The 22204-nt window shown below is 45.0% G+C and overlaps 1 protein-coding gene across 1 annotated transcript in view; it reads left to right on the forward strand.

The window, feature by feature from the left end:
- The window catches only part of CDH1 (cadherin 1), an 83797-nt gene extending 64757 nt beyond the window's left edge, over positions 1-19040 (forward strand). Inside the window, exons 11-16 of the mRNA XM_032323267.1 lie at positions 6573-6718; positions 10206-10430; positions 10748-10978; positions 13845-13975; positions 15800-15943; positions 17506-19040. Of these exons, the coding sequence (XP_032179158.1) occupies positions 6573-6718; positions 10206-10430; positions 10748-10978; positions 13845-13975; positions 15800-15943; positions 17506-17715 (1087 nt within the window). The 3' untranslated portion in view covers positions 17716-19040. The remainder of the gene's footprint in view (positions 1-6572; positions 6719-10205; positions 10431-10747; positions 10979-13844; positions 13976-15799; positions 15944-17505) is intronic.
- Positions 19041-22204: the final 3164 nt, after the last annotated feature.

Here is a 22204-nt window from a genome sequence, read left to right on the forward strand (position 1 = left end):
AAGTTTGAGAATCTTTTCAACAGACTGGCAGCAACTCTGTGTGTGTGTGTTTGTGCGCGCTTGCGTGAATGTGTATAAAATACTTAGTTCATAGAGCTTTATCATCGTTGGTCTGTGCAAGACCCTTCTCTTTTGGCTCTTTTCTTTTTTTTCTTTTTTTAAATTCCCATTCCTCACATCTTTTCCATTCCCTCCATAGATAGCCATTCTAGGTTTATTGTGCTTCCTCTCTTCAAGGTAGTGGGTAATGCAGTGGGGCAGGAATGTGCTTTTAATCGAAATGAATGCCGTTGTGTTAAAAGTAGTTCATGATTTCCTCTCCTTTTAAACTGGAAGGCGCCTCTGTAATCTAAATCACACCCACCCACGTTGAAAACACATGTGGTCACCAACAGCAGCACCCGCGACCATGTATGACAAAGAACGTCCTTCATCTTTTGAGGGCTGGATTTGGCTAGGAAAAAGTTACTAGAGCCCAAATCCCAACATGACACATGTGTCTTTGTTAGTAATAATGTGATTTCCAGGGGTAGCAGGGCTTGGCCAATGAGCCCACTTCCTCTTCACAGAGAGGTGCCTACCTGTTAATATTTGCTTTAGAGGAAAACTGTAACAATGAACTATTTAGAAAAAACGTTCTACAAATCTGGAGTACCGTCTTGCTTACTAATTGAGTATGTTCTTATTTTGAGGGGTGTTTGTGTTTTAGTATCAGTGCTTTTCACTTACTAAACTTCAAACAAAAAGATTTTTTAAGTGTGATTTCAACTTTTAAGGTTATTCTGGGAATTTTAAAAAAATTTTATCAATTTATTTGAGAGAGCAAGAGAGCACGAGCAGCAGGGAGAGGCAGAGAGGGAGGGGAAAGCAGACTCCCTGCTGAGCAGGGAGCCTTATGTGGGGCTTGATCCTAGCACCCTGGGATCGTGACCGAAGCCAAAGGCAGATGCTGAACCGACTAAGCCACCCAGGTGCTTCTATTTTGGAGACTTTTTATTGCCGATTCTGTACTAAGGGAAAGAGCTCCTGAATACCTCTAGACGGTGGATGTGCCCTCTACAGAATGAACTAAACAAAGGGGGCAGGTAATGATCTTAAAGGCTGCTAGAACTGAGTCCTTACATCAAAGGTGACAGGGAAATTTTCAATGGAGACTAATAACACCAAAACCTTCTGATCAATGTTAACATTTACTATTACCAAAAAAAAAAAAAAAAAAAAAAGGCAAGGACAGCATGACATAACATGCCAGCCACCTCATGTGATTAGCGATGTGCGCACAGTGCCACTGAGGAAATGGTTTTGGAGAAAACAAAAGTTGGGACAGGAAGTAGTCAAACATTAGGATCTGATTTTGAAGAAATGCAGAGAATGGGGTGCCTGGGTGGCTCAGTGGGTTAAAGCGTCTGCCTTTGGCTCAAGTCATAATCTCATGGTCCTGGGATTGAGCCCCTCAGTGGGCTTTCTGCTCAGCGGGGAGCCTGCTTCCCCCTCTCTCAACTTGCTTCTCTGCCTACTTGTGATCTCTCTCTCTCTCTTTCTGTCAGATAAATAAATAAAATCTTAAAAAAATGCAGAGAATGAAGAAACTACTTAAGTGCTACAAGGAGGCAGTGAGCCAAACACAGAATGTAGGAACTCTGTGACAAATGGCAATGTTTTCCATGAAATCAATGAATGGCAAAAGGGTAGGGGGACTGCTGTGCAGGAAGAGAGTACTAACAGGCAGGCGATCCAAGGGCAATGTGTAGACAACACTTGACTATAGATTCAACAGTCCAACTATAAAGACACCCTTGAGTCAATTCGAGATATTTGAACATGGAGTTGGCATTCAATGACGTTAAGTAATTGTTTTTGTAAGATGTGTTAGTGGCATTCTGATTGTTGGTTTGTTTTTGTTTTTGTTTTTAACTTTTCCTATATAAGATATGTGCTAAGATATTTAGAGGAGAAATCTTTTTAAAGATTGTATTTATTTATGACAGAGAGCGATATAGCAAGAAGGGGAACAAAAGCAGGGGCAGCTCGAGAGGGAGAAGCAGGCTTCGCGCTGAGCAGAGAGCCTGATGCGGGGCTCCATCCCAGGACGCTGGGACCATGACCCCAGCCGAAGGCAGACGCCTAACAACTGAGCCACCCAGGCATCCCCAGAGGAGAAATCTTTTGGCATCTGGGATTTGCTTTAAAATAGACTGTAATTTCAGGGTCGCCTGACTGGCTCAGTCAGTGGAGTGTCAGTGGAGTGGAGCTCAGTGATCTTGAGCTTGTGAGTTTGAGCCCCACATTGGGTGTGGAGATTACTTAAAAAATAAAATCTTAAGGGGCGCCTGGGTGGCTCAGTGGGTTAAAGCCTCTGCCTTCAGCTCAGGTCATGGTCCCAGGGTCCTGGGATCGAGCCCCACTCTCTGCTCAGCAGGGAGCCTGCTTCCCTTCCTCTCTCTCTGCCTGCCTCTCTGCCTACTTGTGATCTCTGTCTGTCAAATAAATAAATAAAATCTTTTTTTTTTTAAAGATTTTATTTATTTTTTTGACAGAGAGAGATTACAAGTAGGCAGAGAGGCAGGCAGAGAGAGAGGAGGAAGCAGGCTCCCTGCTGAGCAGAGAGCCCGATGCGGGACTCGATCCCAGGACCTTGGGATCACGACCTGAGCTGAAGGCAGCGGCTTAACCCACTGAGCCACCCAGGCGACCATAAATAAAATCTTTAAAAAAATAAAATCTTACAATACATAAAATACTTTCATTTCATCCATATATTCAAGATACGATCATAATCTGAAGATTTCTTCTAAGTGGTCAAAAATAAAAGGGCCAATAATGTGTGTGTGTATGTGTGTGTTCATTCCAAGTTCCAGAAAGGCTTTATTATATACAAAGGGGAGGGGCTCAGTCCTTCTTGGCTGCCACTTTCCTTGTGGCCACCAGGACATGGTTGAGCTCCTGTCTTCCTCTTGGAGTGGATGTGTTTCCTCACCCTTTACCTGATTAACTGAGGGTGCATGTGTTCTTGGAGACCTTGAGCCACTCACGTGGCACGCTATTCATGTAGGCCAGAGGCACAACCTTCTCGGGTCCTGCCCTGCACGAACTTGGTGTCCCTCACGGGGCGCCTGCTGCAGCGGCTATACCTTGGCCTCCACACATTCTTAGTCACCCCATGGTCTTTATTGAGTCCCACAGAGATAGTGTGGTGCAGAGCCACGGCTGGATGCCTCAAGCCACACCCCACAGTCCAGATAGCAACAGACCCTACAACTCATGGTGCCCCACTAACATAGTGTGTGCTTTTCTTTATGTTCCTTAAGATTTTATTTAGTTACTTTAGAGAGAAAGGCGCTGGAGAAGTGGGGGAGAGAGAATTTCAAGCACACTCCCCACTGAGTGGGGAGCTTGAGGTGGGATTTGAACCCACGGCCCTGAGGTGAAAACCTGTGTTAAGATCAAAAGTTGGATGCTTGGGGCGCCTGGGTGGCTCAGTGGGTTAAAGCCTCTGCCTCCGGCTCAGGTCATGGTCTCAGGGTCCTGGGATCGAGCCCCGCATCAGGCTCTCTGCTTGGCGGGGAGCCTGCTTCCCTTCCTCTCTCTCTGCCTACTTCTGATTTCTGTCTGTCAAATAAATAAATAAAATCTTTAAAAAAAAAAAAAAAGTTGGGGACGCCTGGGTGGCTCAGTTGGTTAAGCAGCTGCCTTCGGCTCAGATCATGATCCCAGCGTCCTGGGATCGAGTCCCACATCCGGCTCCTTGCTCAGTAGGGAGCCTGCTTCTCCCTCTGCCTCTGCCTGCCATTCTGTCTGCCTGTGCTTGCTCTCTCCCCCTCTCTCTCTGATAAAATAAATAAAATCTTAAAAAAAAAAAAAAAGTTGGATGCTTAACCAACTAAGCCATCCAAGCGCCCTTCGTAAGATGTGTTTATAATCAAACTTGAAAAGTAGAGTGGAAAACGAGGGACAACTTTGTTGGGTTTTTGTTCAGTGATGAAGCCTTGGAGTGTGTGGTTTCAAGGCTAGGTCGACATCTTCGCTTGCAGTAGTGAGATGAGCAATTTTAAATTTCTGTTTGAGGGGCAGCTGGGTGGCTTAGTCGGTTAAGTGTCTGCCTTTGGCTGAGGTTGTGATCTCGGTCTTGGGATCGAATCCTTCATCAGGCTCCTTGCTCAGTGGGGAGTCTGCTTCTCCCTCAGTGTGCATGTGTGCGTTCTGTCTCTGTCAGATAAATAAATCTTTTAAACAACAACAACAACCTTCTCTTGGACTAAGTGCAGGGACCAAGTGTTACTATTGTGTGTAGAGGCCCTTACCCCTGGAGTAAAGACCACTCTGTGGTTCAAGGCCTTGCACTTGTAAAGAGGTGAGGATGTACGTACGGGTATCCAAGGCCCTTGTGTCCTTAAGTTATTTGTTTCCTTTTCTGAGTCTTTCCATGACCCTGGCAGATAACTGAGCAGTGTATCTGTTTTTCTTCTTTCTTTTTTAAAGATTTATTTATATAGAGCACATGGTTGGGGGAAAGTGGAGGGAGAGGGAGAAGCAGGATCCCACTGAGCAGGGAGCCCACCTGCAGGCTTGATCCCAGGACCCCGAGATCGTGACCGGAGCCAAAGGCAGACGCTTAACCAACTGAGCCACCGAGGCGCCCCCTCTCTGTCTTCCATGCCTTTGTTCTCTGACTGAATGTTTCTGGTATACCTAATAAGGTGTAGCTTAACAGGATTTTTTGAGTAAAACTTTTTTCTTGCTGTGTAAGACCGGAAGGAACTTGAGCCTCTCTGGCACCTACCAACATAGGCCAGTATTGCATCCTACCCTTGGGCCACTGTGTCAACCCAGACCTCCTCATGTTCATGGTAGGGGTGCTGGGGGGCATGTTGCCATTGTTTGTGAGCTACCATACCCCTTGGGTAACTGGTCTGGAAGAGTCTGCTTTTAGAAAACACATAGGATCGGGGTGCCTGGGTGTCTCAGTTGGTTGTGTCTGTCTTCAGCTCAGGTCTGGATCCCAGGCGTCCTGGGATCAAGCCCTGGGTCGGGCTCCCTGCTCAGCAGGAAGCCTGCTTCTCCCTCTCCCACTCCCCTGGCTTGTGTTTCCTCTCTCACTGTCCTTCTCTCTCTTTGTCAAATAAATAAATAAAATATTAAACAAACAAACCAAAAAAAAAAAAAAAGCTCAGGACATCAAGGTGGCTCAATTGGGTAAGCGTCTGCCTCCCGCTCAGGTCATAATCCCAGGATCCTGGGATTGAGTCCTGCATCACGCTCCTTGCTCAGCAGGAAGCCTGCTTCTCCCTCTGTCTGCTGCTTCCCCTGCTTGTGCTTTCTTTCTCTCTCTCTGACAAATAATAAATCTTAAAACACACATACACATACATAGGATAGTATTCATTGCTTCAGGCAAGAATTGTCCATAGATGTTAAATCTCTTGGATGAAACTTCGGTGAACAGGCTGTTGTGACATTTTCTCCTCTCAGGTCATAGATTAATTAACCGTGAGAAAAAAGGTACATTTGCTGTAAAGAGTTCTGATTGCCTGTCGCTTCCCCAAGTGATGGAAGTGAACATTACCAAGAAAACGATAGCTCTCACGTGCCTCCTACTCTGATTGATACGATTATATAATTGATATTATCTCCACATCTTCTTGTTTCCCCTTCCCTCATATAATGTGAAACTGCTTAGGAGGGAGGGGTGCCGGGGTGGCTCAGTCATGAAGCATCTGCCTTCAGCTCAGGTTGGGATCCTGGGATCGAGCCCTGCATCGGGCTCCCTGCCCAACGAGGAGCCTGCTTCTCCCTCTCACTCTGCTTCCCTGCTCCTGCTCTCTCTCTCTGCCTCAAATAAATAAATAAATTAACTCTTTAAAAAAAATTTTTTTTTAATAAAAATAAGAAAAACTACTTAGGGGGTAATGATCAGACCAACCCAAATTGAGGGGCTTTCTACAAAACAAGTGGCCTATACTTGACTTTTTTGTTGGTGCTGTAAGATTTTTTTACTTCAGAGGAAGAGAACTGGGGGGAGGAGCAGAGGAAGAGGGACAAAGACCCTCAAGCAGACTCGTGCTGAGTGTAGAGCTGGATGTGGGGCTTGATCTCCTGACCAGTCATGACCTGAGCAGAAACCAAGGGTCAGGTGCTTACTCAGGCACCCCTGGCCTACACTTTCCAAAAAGTGTTGAGAAAGAAAAGAAAGGCTAAGGACTAGTTCCAAATTAGGGAAACATGACGTCTAAATGTCAGGCATGGATGGATCCAGAATCTGGGCAGGGATGTTCTGGAGGACAGTTTTGGGGAAATGGACAGTTTAAATATGTGCCATATATTAAATAAGAGTATGATATCCAAGTTCTGTTTCCTGAAATTAAATCATCATCATGGAAGAAAATGCCTCTGTTCTTAGGGGCTAACACGCGGAAGCATTTCTGAGTGAAAGAACGTGAGGTCTGCGACTCGAAGGGGACATGGGTGGTCATGCTTGGCTGTAGATGGGACCGATGAGCGATGAGGACCCTTAGCCTTCTTCACCGAGGTGCTGTCCAGTGTACTCTTCTAAGGCAGGGTTTGTGCCTTCCCAGGTACCGGATTTGGAGGGATGCTGCCGGTTGGCTGGAGATTAATCCAGAATCTGGTGCCATTTTCACTCGGGCTGAGCTGGACAGAGAGGACACGGAGCATGTGAAGAACAGCACGTACGAGGCCATCATCATAGCCGTTGACAACGGTAAGGCTGCCCTTAGTGTGTGACCTTTGCCATCTTACCCTCCTGGCCGGTGTGCTCCCTTACCCCATACCTTGCTTATGGAGGCCAGAGTTCATTCTTTTCCTTGTTTTCTTAAAGGCATATGATTTTCTTTTTTTTTTTTTTTTAAAGGTTTTATTTATTTATTTGACAGAGAGGAATCACAAGTAGATGGAGAGGCAGATAGAGAGAGAGAGGGAAGCAGGCTCCCTGCTGAGCAGAGAGCCCGATGTGGGACTCGATCCCAGGACCCTGAGATCATGACCTGAGCCGAAGGCAGCGGCTTAACCCACTGAGCCACCCAGGCGCCCCAAGGCATATGATTTTCAAAGTACAAATAATTACACCTGAACCCTCTCCTTCCTACCTTGGTCTAGATCCTAAGACAAAAGCTTATGTCCCTCTGTTCCTCTATCTGGTAAAATGATAATATCCCATCTGGATTTTTAATGAGTTCATTTATGTAAAAGTGCCCTAGAAGAGAGTATGCTCTATCAGGACTGTCGTAATTTTTTTTTTTTTTTAAGATTTTATTTATTTATTTGAAAGAGAGAAATCACAAGTAGTCGGAGAGGCAGGCAGAGAGAGAGAGAGAGAGAGAGGGAAGCAGGCTCCCTGCTGAGCAGAGAGCCCGATGCGGGACTCGATCCCAGGACCCCGAGATCATGACCTGAGCCGAAGGCAGCGGCTTAACCCACTGAGCCACCCAGGCGCCCCAGGACTGTCGTAATTTTTATCCTCATCGTTAGTAGTGAAATGTGGCTCCTTCCAGACTCTGTATTTGAATACATTTACATGCATATAGAAATAGAGTTTATTATAAAGCCACTATCTAGTTTACAGCCTGGTTTTGCTTTTATTACAAAAACCATTATTTTGGGGGTGCCTGGGTGGCTCAGTTGTTAACGCGTCTGGCTTTGGCTTAGGTCATAATCCTGGCCAGGGTCCTGGGATGGAGCCCTGGATCATGCTCCCTGCTCAGCAGGAAGCCTGCTTCTTCCTCTCCCCCTCCCCCGCCTGTCTTCCCTTTCTCGCTCGCTCTCTGTCAAATAAGTAAATAAAAATCATCTTATAAAAAACTTAAAAAAAGCCATTATTTTGTATATGTTGATTTAAATGAAAGTGAATTTATTTGCTGTTTAGTTTATTATTATGGATAATATGTCTTAAAGACCCAGATATATTTTGACACCTTATAAATCTATCTCTTTGTATTAATGTTACCTGGATATAGCATACTTTAATCATTCACACATCAAAGAACACTTGGGGTGGTTTCCACTTACTCGATACTCCTGTGAGTTTCGTAAGGAAACATCCTTGTCCATGACCTCTGTGTGCAAGTGTTTCCCTTGGCTGGCTATTTAGAAACAGCCTCTCCAGCCTGGCCTGGAAGTAGGTGGAGGAAATGGCTCCTGAACATGGGTTGGCAGACTTTCTGTAAACGAAGGGCCAGGGAATAAGTATTTTAGTGTCCATGGGCCATGTGGTCTTGATTGCCTTTCCAGCCTAGAAACATCCATAGGTAATCTGTAAAGGGGGAATGAGCACAGCTGTGTTTCTTAATTTGCCTGGAAGACGTTAGTTTGCTGACCCCTGACCTCATAATCGTGGCTCAGGTATGATGGTGGCGAATGATTCCTTTGTCACTTTGTGCGTGACTCAGTACTTTTTAATGTAAGTCTACGAGGAAGAAGAATGAGGCTTCTTAAAAAATCTATTAGCTTCTTTTTTAATTAGAAAAAATTTTAGGGGTACCTGGGTGGCTCAGTCATTAAGCATCTGCCATCAGCTCATGTCATGATCCCAGGGTTCTGGGATGCAGACCTGCATTGGGCTCCCTGCTTGGCGGAAAGCCTGGTTCTCCCTCTCCCACTTTGCCTCGTGTTCCCTCTCCCTGTATCTCTCTCTGTCAAATAAATATATAAAATCTTAAAAAAAAAAAAGAAAAAGAAAAAGAGGGGTGCCTGGGTGGCTCAGTGGGTTAAGCCTCTGCCTTCTGCTCAGGTCATGATCCCAGGGTCCTGGGATCGAGCCTCGCATCGGGCTCTCTCTGCAGCAGGGAGCCTGCTTCCTCCTCTCTGTTTGTATGCCTCTCTGCCTATTTGTGATCTCTCTGTCAAATAAATTAATAAAAATCTTTAAAAAAGAAAAAAAAATTGTAAATGACACTACCTATTTTTTAAATACATACGATAAGATAAAAAAGATTTGATGATATATAAACAAAATATGGTATATGCATACAAGGAATATTGTTAAGCCTTTAAAAAGGAAGGGTATCCTGTCACAAGTTAAAACCTTAATGAATCTTGGGGGCATTATGCTAAGTAAAAGCCATGTCACAAAAAGGCAAATACTTTATGGTTCCACTTACTTAAGGTCTGAAAGCAGTCTGATTCATAGAGACAAAGTAGAATGGTGGTAACCAGGGACTAGGAGGAAAAGGAAAGTAGGTAGTTGTTAAATGGGTCCTGAGTTTGAGTTTTGCAAGATGACAAGGTTCTGGAGAGCTATTCCACAGCAGTGGGAACATACTTACATTGTTGAACCTAAAATGTGAAATGAACTTTAAAATGGTTGAGATGGTTAATTTTATACTATGTGGTTTGTTTTAACCACGATTTTTTTTTATAGGGTTTAAAAAAACCACACACACACACAACAGCAGCACTATAGTCTTGCTACCCGGGTATAACCCTTTCTAGGTTCAAGATAAGAGTCCTGTGTTTTTTTTCCATAATAATCTGACATGGATGGTTATACTTGAATGTTTACTTTTTTTAACCACTGTATGCTAGATGCTATGTCAGAAGGTAAAAGAAATCCACACAGACGTGGCCAGGTCTTCCCCCACCCTCAATCTATTTACAAAAGCACCTTGCAGCAATTTAAAAAGCTCAACCCTTTGATAATGACCTTCAAGCCATAGAAGCTCTGAAAAGGGAGAATTGTGGGATTGTGGGGTGGGGGGGAATGGAATGAGGAATTCTTAGAGGGGTTAAAGTTTAATGGGTGCGTAAAGGTATGTGTAGAAGAGGGAAGGGGGGTGTCCTTTGTGTGAGCATAATTTGAATAATTGCTGTCAGACTAGGGGAAAAGCATGTCAGAAAGCAGCCAGAGCTGAAGTGAAGATGCCCCGTGGGGGGGGGGGGGGGCTGCTGATGGGTCCCTAAAGAGTCAAACCAAGATTGGGATTGGGCATATGGGAGGCAGTAGAGCTTCATGATTTTTTTTTTTTAAATAAAGATTTTACTTGATTTATTTGACAGAGATCACAAGTAGGCAGAGAGGCAGAGAGAGAGAGGAGGAAGCAGGCTCCCTGCTGAGCAGAGAGCTTGATGCAGGGCTCGATCCCAAGAGCCTGAGATCATTACCTGAGCCGAAGGCAGAGGCTTAACCCACTGAACCACCCAGGCACCCCATGAATGTTCTTGAGCCATAGTATTTCCTGTGTATTTTTTCTTAGGTTCTCCAGTTGCTACTGGAACGGGAACCCTCCTCCTGATCCTCTCTGATGTGAATGACAATGGCCCTGTACCAGAACCTCGAAATATGGACTTCTGCCAGAAGAATCCACAGCCTCATGTCATCAACATCATTGACCCAGATCTTCCGCCCAACACATCTCCCTTCACAGCAGAACTAACGCATGGGGCAAGTGTCAACTGGACCATTGAGTACAATGACCAAGGTGGGAACTGGAATCTTACTTCAGGAACTTTGACCACATGCTTTCCCTGCTCCCGTCCCTGCTCCTCCCCTCCCCCTTTCTGAAATTCCCTTCTTAACTTCCAGACGCCACCCTTCAGTTTGACGTGTGTGCACTTACCCTTCTACATCTGAGGCGTGCACCAAAGAGCCCTTTCCTTTCTGGTATCTGATTCTGCTAAGTACGGTCCAGTAATCTGTGACCCAGGCAGCTCCATTTTCTTGACCCTAATAATTTTATGCTAGAATGAGGCTTTTTTCTCCCCTTGTCCAATCATTCATTTTTGTTGCTTCCTCCAGCCCGTGAATCTCTAATTTTGAAGCCGAGAAAAACCTTAGAGTTGGGTGACTACAAAATAAATCTCAAGCTCACGGATAACCAGAACAAGGACCAGGTGACCACCCTGGATGTGTACGTGTGCGACTGCGAAGGGGTCACCAACAACTGCAAGAGGGTGGCGCCATACGCCGAGGCAGGCTTGCAGGTTCCTGCCATTTTGGGCATTCTTGGAGGAATCCTCGCTTTACTAAGTACGTATGCCTGCCAGGCGGTTCAGCCTTGGGCTTCTAAAACGGGGAAGCTCTGTCCCTTACTGAATGGTTCAGAGATAAGTTGTCCAAGACTGGAAGGTGGCCCTGTACCATGAGATCATTAGGAGCCCAGTCCTTCTATTGTGTTGTTCTGTCAGTCCCTCGGGAGTGCTGCTCATGCTCGAGGACATAACAGTCATGCAGAGGACATGCAGTCACCTGCATGAGGATTCTGAGCTGGACATCTGGGAGGGGTCTGGGGTGGGAACCGCAGATTCCACATTTGTCACCAGCTCCCTGGTGGTGCAGGAGCTGCAGGTCCTTGGACCAGCTTAGAGCAGCAAGGCCTGAGGGTCTTCTTCTCATCAGCATGGTCCAAGATCTCCAGCTCACCTCCACCACTTCCGCTTCCACAGTCCACATTCCATCCTGGAGAAGGGTTGCTGGAGAACGTGGGGAGGACATAGCTGGAGATGACGAGTCACCCTCAGTCTCATCCCAATGGCCCAAACACAGCCACGCCGAGAATTTCCGTGTGCATGGCCGTGTGCCCATTTAAATCTTGGCATCGGGTGGGGGTGGAGTGAAGGGTGAACAGTGAGTATCCGTGACTGAAAGGACAGAATGGGGAAAAGAATACTGGGGGGAGCTGTGTCAGTTCCTGCCATAGTCTTTGAAACTGTTACCACCTGGTCCCACCTAGAAACTGGACCCTACAGTTGCCGTTACGGTTTCTAAAAACTTGGTGATGGCAAGTCGTCTAGAAAATTTTCAAAAATAGTTTATAATTTCGGGGCTGGAAAGGGTGGTCCAGGTCATGAATGCTTTTACTATCAGAAAGGGTGGATGTGAGTTAACCCTCAAGGAAGTTTTGATGGAAGGTGTAGGATGGTTGGGACAGAGGCCGGTGGCATCCAGATGGACAGAGGGGGCATTCATGAGGGTTCCCACACTAGTGAAGGCACAGAGAGGAAGGCTCGATGGCACTGTGAAGGGCAAAGAGGAGGCCAGTGAGGCTGGAGTAGAAGAAAGTTCTTCGAGGGAGCAGTGGCAAAAACCCTGGGGTTTCAGTTTAGACTCAACACAGACGTTCTTAGTCCCACTGCTTGCTGCTTTCACAGATTGCTTTGCTCCTGCCCTCTGCTACTTGTGTCCCCTCAAAACTGAGAAGGAAGGAGAGTATCATTCAGAATTCAGTGAGCTTTCTGGGCCTCTGTTCCTCAGCGTTCGCCTGGCTTTATTGCCACTGTGGGATGAGGTGAATCCCCTTCCTCTGCCATCGTCGTGGGCGCCCTTGTACAAGCCCTGTCTGGCCGTTTCCTTCCCACTCCCCTCACACCTAGGCCGGTCAGCTTTGGGGATGGCAGCTACTAAGTAGTACTTAAATATGTTAAAGATCGTTATTACACTGAAAATAATTGACTTTTGAGTAATAGCATTACCTCAATGTGTTTGGGATAGATTGCATTAGGCACAGGGGATAAGAGTGACACTGCAGAATGTTCAGATGTGGAACAGTGTTGAGAGCAGAGGCAATGCCAGCATTCAGACTTAGAACTCCTTGTTCCCTGTGGGCCAACATAGAACCTATAAACTTACAAAGATTACACTAGAAAGACGCCAGGATATGAAGGTTTTCTTGGCATCCCTTAGTGTTAGGTTGCTTGCTTGGTGCCAGGCTTCATGGAGATCTGTGGGAGTGCTGAGGTTGCGGTACAGTGTGGGGGGCAGTACTTCCTGGAGTGATAACGTACTTTAAGTGACATTTAAGTAATGTTGGATAAGTAGCGTCTTCTTGGAAACAGTAAACCTTTTAGTGCTTTTAGTGGCTCGAAGCTCCACCAGGATGGTGACTGTTTGCATCTTACGTGGTGTTAAGTACTGGATCGTCAGTGCTGAGACCTATCTTGGCCCATGGAGCAAGTACTCCATATTCCTGTTTGTGAATTCTGGTCAGTGAAGTTACATTGTTCATCTGTGGAAAGTCTGGGAATCTTGCTGATTTCAAAAAACAATAGGAAGGTTGGATACTTGCAAGAAATCTTTCCCCCAAATCTATGCAGCCTCCTGTTTCAGTGCAAGATGGCTTCAGTAGGTGTCCTTTAGAGATCGGGCACAAGCACCTATTTAAACAAAACAAACAAACAAACAAAAAACCACACACTGAATCATACTTTTTTCAGTCACAAGAAATAGTTAAAAATTTTTAACAATTATTAATTGTATATATCCCACAAGTATCCCAAGGTCAGACGAAAACTTGGAAAATTAAACAGATTTTAGAGCTTGCTTATGCGATTCTTAAGAGAAAATAAGGAATATACTAGGTGATTGAATGGTCTGTGTCTCATTCCTTGGAACTGATGAAAAATAATACGCATCTGTCCACCACATTTAGGCTGACCCACCCCTGCTCACAGACCTTCAGTGGTTCCAGTTCAGAATCAAAGCTAAAGTCCTTTCAGTAGTTGCCACGTTCCTGCCAACCCTCTAAACTCCTGCCCGCTTCTCCCTCCCTCACTCACCCTGTTACGTATGCCACGCTGACCTCACCTCTCCTTAGTCCTGCCCATCATGCTCCTGCCTCAGGGCCTTGGTCCCTCATTTCCTCTGCCTGGAACATTTTAGCTCAGATGCTGGGAAATGGTTGATTGGTTTAAGGCCGGTTAAAGACCACACTTCAGCTCCCATGCAATTGTCCACGATGTTACACTGACCGCATACACTAACTTCCAGTGTGTGAGCATCAGCAATGGGTTGTGTGGCAGCCATCTGTCTGGTAGGCAGGGCGGCGATGCTCTGTGATAGGGGCTTTTTATGGCCGTCTTGACCTGTGGTTGTCCTCGCTCTCTCTCCCCCAAACCAGTCCTCATTCTGCTGCTTCTGCTGTTTGTTCGGAGGAGAGGGGTGGTCAAAGAGCCCTTACTGCCCCCGGAAGATGACACCCGGGACAACGTTTACTACTATGACGAAGAAGGAGGCGGAGAAGAGGATCAGGTACATCTTTAAAACCATGATAAGGGTGCCTGGGTGGCTCAGTGGGTTAAGCCGCTGCCTTCGGCTCGGGTCATGATCTCAGGGTCCTGGGATCGAGTCCCATATCGGGCTCTCTGCTCAGCGGGGAGCCTGCTTCCCTTCCTCTCTCTCTTTGCCTGCCTCTCTGCCTACTTGTGATCTCTCTCTCTCTCTGTCAAATAAATAAATAACTAAATCTTTAAAAAAAAATAAAATAAAACCATGATAAAAAGCTAAATGGAGATCTCTGTATTTGGAAAATGCAATGGTCAGGAGAAGGTAGGCCTTTGAAATAGTATTGTTCTGTTCAGCACCCAGATGAATGAACAGAGGCAAAGGGTAAGTGACTTGCCGGTAGTCACAGAGGTAGGTAGGAAGCACGAGGATCAGGTAGTTGGACTCCAGAGCCTAGTCTTCTCATTGCTGTTCTCAGGCCACAAACATCAAATTATTGTTGCCATAAAGCAACTACTCTATTGTAATATTTTGTTTCCCTTGAGCTTATAGGTATGCTAAAATTCTTTTCTTCCTTTTTGTACATGTTAAATCTTTAGGCCTTCTTTATTTTCCTTTATTTTGAATACGGTCTTGCCTGAGCCTAGAGTTTTCTGGAAACTTTTTTTTTTTTTTTAAGTAATCTCTGTGCCCAGCATGGGGCTCAAACTCACGATCCCAAGATCAGGAGTTGGATCCTCTACTGACTGGGCTGGCCAGGAGTCTTTTGGAGAATTTTGAAAGTGTATTCCATTTAGAAAGGGAACCCCAGGCCCCCTGACAGAGTTCTGCTTTGACTCTGGCCATGCATGAGCATCTTTGCTGAGCTCTGTGGTCTGGAAGAACAGCCATTCATTAGAAATTCAGTTCCCAGGTGCTTGGGTGGCTCAATTGGTTAAGCGACTGCCTTCGGCTCAGGTCATGATCCTGAAGTCCCAGGATTGAGTCCCGTATCGGGCTCCCTGCTTGGCAGGGAGTCTGCTTCTCCCTCTGACCCTCCCCCTTCTCATGCTCGCTCGCGCGCGCGCTCTCTCTCTCTCTCAAATAAATAAAATCTTCAAAAAAAAAAATCAATTCCTGCTTTGTAGAACATACTAGTGAGTATAGAGAAATATTCTTCAGGCATTTGTGGGATAACTGCTTATCTCAGCTAGTGCCTTAGTCCACGTGGGTTGCTATTACCAGATGCCACAGACAGGTTGCTGAAAAAACAAAGAAATTTTCTTTCTCATGGTTCTGGAGGCTGGGATGTCTAAGATCGAGACACCAGCAGATTTGGTGTTCGGTGGGGTCCCGCTTCCTGGCTCACAGTCATACATAATCTCACATGTACTCAGCATTGCAGACAAGGGAACTCTAGTGTATCTTTTATTATCCGGCGCTAATCCTGTTCCCAAGGGCTCCATCTACCCTCCCAACCTGATCACCTCCCAAAAGTTGCCCCTCCAGATACCACCACACTGGGGATTAGGTTTCAGTGTGTGGATTTGGCAAGAGACGATCAGTCTAGGGCAGCAAGGCTCTCCAGAACCTATAGATCGCCTGGGACTTAGTAAGGTACAGCAGTCTACATCCAGGTCCCCAGTTGTTCCTCACAATTCTTTCATGGTGTTTTTTCCTTCTAGTGCTATGTTGGAAACTCTTAGGTTGAAAACTGTCATTTCGGATTACATTGGCACATGCTTACACTGTCACACAGTTGAAAGAGCATTATCTGATAACGGAATCTGTACCCAAATATAGCCCTGGGTTTGTGTGACCTTTTTTCTTTTTTTAATACTCTTTGTTCTATTTTTACCTTTTCCTCCAAAGGACTTTGACTTGAGCCAGTTGCACAGGGGCCTGGAAGCTCGGCCGGAAGTAACTCGCAATGATGTGGCGCCAACCCTCCTGAGTGTGCCCCATTACCTACCCCGCCCTGCCAATCCTGATGAAATTGGAAACTTCATTGATGAAGTAAGTTAGCAAAGTCAAACGCCAAGGTGCAGCTTGTCTCTAAACTCAGGCACAGCTGAGTTGAAAGTGAGGAAAATGTCTTTAGATTCTTTCCTTTACCACGTGTTCTCCTTGCCTGATCCCTGAATGCTATTTTTTTATTTGTGTCTCATCTGAATTTCAGAACTAAAAGCACTTCAGACTGTTCATAGTGAATTTGCAGTATCCATATGGCGAAACTGAGAATTGCTTGTAAGGATTTAGTAGAAGTAGAAATGAAACTAAAAGAGATTCAGAAGAGATCCAGTTTGGTTTCACTAATAGGCCTTTTTGTCACCTGCATCCCACTGCTGGTTGAGTGATATTAAATGTGTATCACAGGGCTGCCTAAGGGCCAGAAGTAGAGCAGCAGTTTGTTTATGTCAGAAATTCATTCAGCTATGAATTCCAGAAGCTTAAACAGCTATGAGATTAACCTCATAAATCCTTGTTCTCATGTTTGCTGTCACGTGATCACAAGATGGCTGCCGCACTTCCAGGCCTTGGGTCTGTATTCCAGTCAAGAAGAAGTAGGAAGGGCTGAGCAGAGGCCAGAAATCTTTGTTCTGGCCAATGGTTAATGCAAGTACGGGAGTTCATCCTATATGTTACTGGCCAGAACTGTCTGCAAGGGAGAATGAGAAATAAGGCATCAAGTTTAATTAGCCTAGGGTAAGATGAGGACAGATTGGTGTTCGGGATGAGCAAAGAATCAAGTAAGATAATAGTTTGGCAGGATCTGTTTCCTTAAACTATGTACCTGAACCCTTGCTCAGTTACTACAGTGATTTTCAGGGCTTGTCTGATGGTTCAGTGTCCTTCGGTGAGTCTTTGTGGCAGAGGCTGGTTTTGCTTTAGTTGCTCTGGGAGTCCTCACTAGGTACTACACAAAATCAGCAGTGCTGGAAGTGACCAGGCTGGATCTTCTAGGAAGCTGGGAATGGGAAGGGCCAGTTAAAACCTCCCTCTTAGATAAATATGAATCTGGGTGCTTTCCTCCATTAACATTCATTGTGTGTCATCACAGCTGGTGGATAGTAGTTTCCTTTTTTTCTTAATTACCAAAATAGTGTTTGCTACCTAGAATAAAATAATAAACGTTGAAAATGTATATAAAGAAAACATAATGCAAGTCTTTCCTTACTGCCCCCAACTCTCCAGAGTTAACAGTTTGGCATTTATCCTTCCAGACCTTTCCAGGTGGAAATGCTATATGGACCCGCACAACTGTCCTCATTGTTTTCAGCCTCTGTCTGTCCTGACTGGCTGGTTTCTCTCCTGCCTACGTAAAATTTATCGTTCGTTTAGGGGAAAACATTTTGCATCTTTACCCGTGATGTTCTCTCTTCATCACCTGTGTATTGTCGGTCTTCCTTGCCAGTTTGTATGCATTTATGTTACTGGTGCTGACTGCCCCTGGTGTTCTGTAGGATGGCTGTGTTACCGTGCATTACGCGTTGCTGGAGTCACCTAGAGAAGGCATCTTGCCTGACAGGTGTGTGATTCTTCTCACTGAAAGATCCTACATCTTCCTTCTTCTTTAGAACCTGAAGGCAGCGGACACTGACCCCACCGCTCCTCCTTACGACTCTCTGCTGGTGTTTGACTATGAAGGGAGTGGCTCCGAAGCTGCTAGTCTGAGCTCCTTGAACTCCTCAGAGTCAGACCAGGACCAGGACTATGACTACCTGAACGAATGGGGCAATCGCTTCAAGAAGCTGGCGGACATGTACGGCGGCGGCGAGGACGACTAGGGGACTTGAGGCAAATGGGGAAGGAGAAGGGTCCTTAAGCCATTGGTGGAAAATGCAGGGGGAATAATGGTTTTCCAGCGCCCTTCACTTGAGATGAGTTTCGGGGAAGAGAGACTGCTCGGTGATGCAGTTAGAATAGTTAGGATTACTTTAGAGATCTAATCTGTGTGTATTAGAATGATTTTGACCTCTTACTTGAAGCTTTTTTTCTTTCATCGTTCTTTAAATTGTGATGCTGCCCATAGACCCCCCCCCCACATGTTTAATATTTCAGAAGAATAGCTTCAGTCTCCAGAAGATTGTGTTAGCAACTTACAGATTTTCGTCTCATTTTTTTAGAGTAAGGGAAGGCTCACCTGCCCTATTTTGTGTGTATGTGTATGTATATATGTGTAATTATTTTTAATCTGTGTTCTTTTTTTCTCCTATCAGTGCACTGGTGTCCCCTGTTGTAATACCCACTCTTACTCCTCCTGAACTTCTGTTGCCCCAGACAAGAGTTCTCTGTTGGAGAAATTGTTGGGCCCTTTCAGGGTAGGAGACTTGGTCTTAGTCTGGCCATAGTGTGACTGAGTATCATGGACTCCTAAGACCTTTAATGGATCTCCTTTTTAATTTCTTAAGTACATAACTTGAAATTGGTGTCCATCCACTTACTTGTTCTGCATAAGTATGTTTGTTATGTGTATGTCCTTATGGAGGTACTTTGGTTCTCAACAGGGAGCACTGAGCAGAAAAGGTGATGAGTTTTCAGGTACCACTCAACTTCTCATGTTCATTTACCACTCAAAAGAGTGATCTGTTTTGACATTTAAGATAGTGCCCAAGTGCCGCAGCCGAAGGCAGAAGGAGGTTTGTCACAGCTGAGGGCAGCATGAGAAACGGGCTTGGAGGTGGCAGGAGAGATGTGTCACTGATCCTGGCAATTTAGCAAACTGAGACTGTGAATGATTGAGGTGGCTCTGCCTCTGTTCTGAAAATTCTGAAGAATGGAAGAACGTCAGCATGTGTGTCCTGTCAGGATCCTCAGGCCAGAGTTTGTACCTGAAACCCAGAATCCCCAAGTGCCTGCTTTTGTTGATGTCTACAGAAAATGGTTCATCTGGACACATCTGCCGCAAATTCCAAGCGTGTGTAGAAAACCAAGAATATTTAGGAAATCCGATTTTTCCCCCTGAGGAACAGAAAGAAAATGTGCCCTGAAGGGTGTTAGCATGGGGAGGATGGGGAGAACTTTGATTTGGCTCTTCTTCTAATTGAAATGCAAACTTCAAGAAACTTTTGACAACCACGGAGAACAATTTTATCTGAATTGCTTTACTGTCTGTCAGCTGTTTTTCTTTTTTTTTCTTTTTTTTTTTTTTTTTGTCAGCTGTTTTTCAAAGGAAAAAAAAATCATCCTTGCAATCACTTGGAATTCTCTTGATTTTTCAGCAGTTTAAACTCCAGTGTAGACCTGTGTAGAGAATGCTACTACAGTTTCGAGTGTATATGTGTGTGGGTATGGATAATTTTTGTATTTTCTTTTGGGGTGGAAAAGGAAAACAACTTAGGCTGAGGAAATTCTTCAATATTCATTTTTATAAATTTTATTAAAGAATTTTGTTAAACCATTGTCAAACACTTGTTTTATTTCATTACACCACAGTTCCAGGCAAGACCAGGGGTCATTGAGTCCCCTGGAAATGTGGAGTCTTCATGTTGAAACGACTCCTTCAGAGCTCGGTGTCATTCTGTTGTGGGCAGTATTTGAAGACTATCTATCCATGTGGTATGTGGAGAAACATTTAAAATTCTCTTGCAATGGAAAAACTGGGAACAGAGCTGAGGGAGCTCCACAGAGCTTCAGACAACATTCAGTTGATCAGCAAAGTTTGTATAATCCAGTGTCCACCAGCAGGGAAGACTGGTCCCTCCCCCAGGGACATGGGGCAATTTCTGTAGCTACTTTGATGGTGGTGACTGAGGAGGTGCTACTGGCATCAAGTCAAGGCCAGAGACGCTGCCTGATAACCTGGCAACACATGGATAGCCACATAGAGCAGAGACCAGCAGGGTCAAAATGTCAATGGTGCTTCTGTTGAAAAACCCTGTTGTCTGACTTTCCCTTGCGGGAGGGGTAGAATTGTGTGTGTGTGTACACTTTTTTTTTTTAAGTGGTGGTGAATTATATAGATCTTCCTCAACTTGGATGTGGCTACCTGCCAATAAACCATTGTAAGTTGAGAATATGTCAAAAATGCATATAATACGCCTAATCCACCAGACATGATAGCTGAGCGTAACCAACTTTCAGTGTGCTCAGAACACTTACTTTACTCCAGTTGAGTAAAACTGTTTCACACAAAACCTACTTTTCTTTCAAGATTTTTTTATTTATCGGATAGAGAGATCACAAGTAGGCAGAGAGGCAGGCAGAGAGAGAGGGAAAAGCAGGCTCCCCACTGAGCAGAGAGCCCGATGCGGGGCTCGATCCCAGGACCCTGGGATCATGACTTGAGCCCGAAGACAGAGGCTTTAACCCACTGAGCTACCCAGGTGCCCCAAAACCCATTTTATTTTACCACATGTGTTGAGTAACTAGTGTGATTTATTGAATATGGACAGTGAGAAATTGAATGGGTTTAAGTGTGTTGGTTGTGTACTTTCCCTGATCACAGGACCGACAGGCTGTGGCTGCCACTGCCCAGCATCACTAGAGAGCCAACCGTATCTCAGGAGCCCAGGAAACCCAGGAAAACATCAAAATTTGAAGTATAGTTTCTACAGAATATGTTACTTTAAAGGATACAGTTCAGTGATACTAAGTACATTCAAAATGTATGACCATCACCTCTGTTCCCAGGACCTCTGTATCAACCCAAAGAAATGCTATAACTGTGGACAATAACTCCCTGTTACTCCCCTCCGAGCCCCCACGCCTTCTGTTCTGCTTACTGTCGTCATGAATTTGACTCTGCTCGGTATTTCATGTAAGAGGTGTCATGTGATCCATGCACTTTTAAAAGTGGCTTGTTTCACCTGGCCTTAAGGTTCCCAGGGCCACCTGTATTACAGCACCCGTCAGGACTGCATATTTCATTATGCGTATGTATGCCTCCTGTTACGGACCTACGCATCTTGGGTGGTTTCTACCTTGTGGCTGTTGTGAATGCTGCTGCAGTGAACACTAGCATATGAAAGCTGTTTTCGATTCTGGCTATCTGCTAGGTTATATTGGAAATTCTATGTATAGTTTGAGAAGCTGCCAATGTATAGACATAGATTCAGTCCAGGAGTGAAAATTTAAAATCCATAAAAGACTTTTTTATTTTAGGGGCACCTGAGTGGCTCAGTGGGTTAAAGCCTCTGCTTTCAGCTCAGGTCATGATCCCAGGGTCCTGGGATTGAGCCCTGCTTCAGGATCTCTGCTCGGCAGGGAGCCTGCTTCCCTTCCTCTCTCTTTGCCTACTTATGATCTCTCTATGTCAAATAAAATCTTTACAAAATTTTTAAAAAAGACTTTTTATTTTAAATGGGGCAAAAAAAATTTTTTTTAAGATTTTTATTTGAGAGAGAGCAAGCGTGAGCAGGGAGAGGGGCAGAGGAAGAAGAAGCAGACTCCCCGCTGAGCAGGGACCCTGATGTGATGTTGGGCTTGATCCCAGAACCCTGGGATCATGACCTGAGCCAAAGACAGATGCTTAACTGACTGAGCTACCCAGGTGCCCCAGAAATTGGGCAAATTTTAATACAGATCTTGGAGTAGATGATATTCCTAAATAAATACAAGTTTTCTTGGGGACATAATTTACTAGGAGAACCTCAAATGATGATGAATTTAGAGATAAAGTTGTGACATCTGGAAATGAATGGTTGAACAAAGAAGTATGTCAGGAGTGGTAGTACAAAGGCAAGTGTGATGAAATGAGCATGACGACTGAATCAGCTGAAGGGCATTAAATCAGGTGAAGGGTATGCAAGTGTTCATGTACTAGCCTTTCGGTATTTTTTTTCAGGTTTGAAGTATTTCAGAATTGAAAGTTGGAGAGAAATAAGGAAGCCAGTAATAAACCCTTGCATAGATAGTCAAATGATACTCTACAAGGGTGCTAAGACAACTTAGTGATTTGGCAAGTTTATGCATTATGCTATGTTCGCCACAAGTGTAGCTGCCGTCTGTCCTGTTCTATTGCTATTTCGGTATCACCACTTTCCTCATGCTCTGCTAAAGGACCAGTGTCTTTTGTTTTTTCAAAGATTTTATTTATTTGTTTCATAGCGCAAGCCAGCAGAGCTGGCAGGCAGAGGGAGAGGAGAAGCAGAGAGCTGGATGGCAGGCTCGATTCCAGAACCCTGGGATCATGCCCTGAGCCGAAGGCAGACGCTTAACCAGCTGAGCCTCCTGGGCCCCCCAGGACAGCGTTTTTAACAAATAGTGCTGGAAACATTGGTTGTCCACATGCAAAAGAATGAAATTAGATGTATTGTTACACCATATATAAGAAAC

This window comes from Mustela erminea, chromosome 19, assembly GCF_009829155.1.
Source record: "Mustela erminea isolate mMusErm1 chromosome 19, mMusErm1.Pri, whole genome shotgun sequence".
NCBI lineage: Eukaryota > Metazoa > Chordata > Mammalia > Carnivora > Mustelidae > Mustela > Mustela erminea.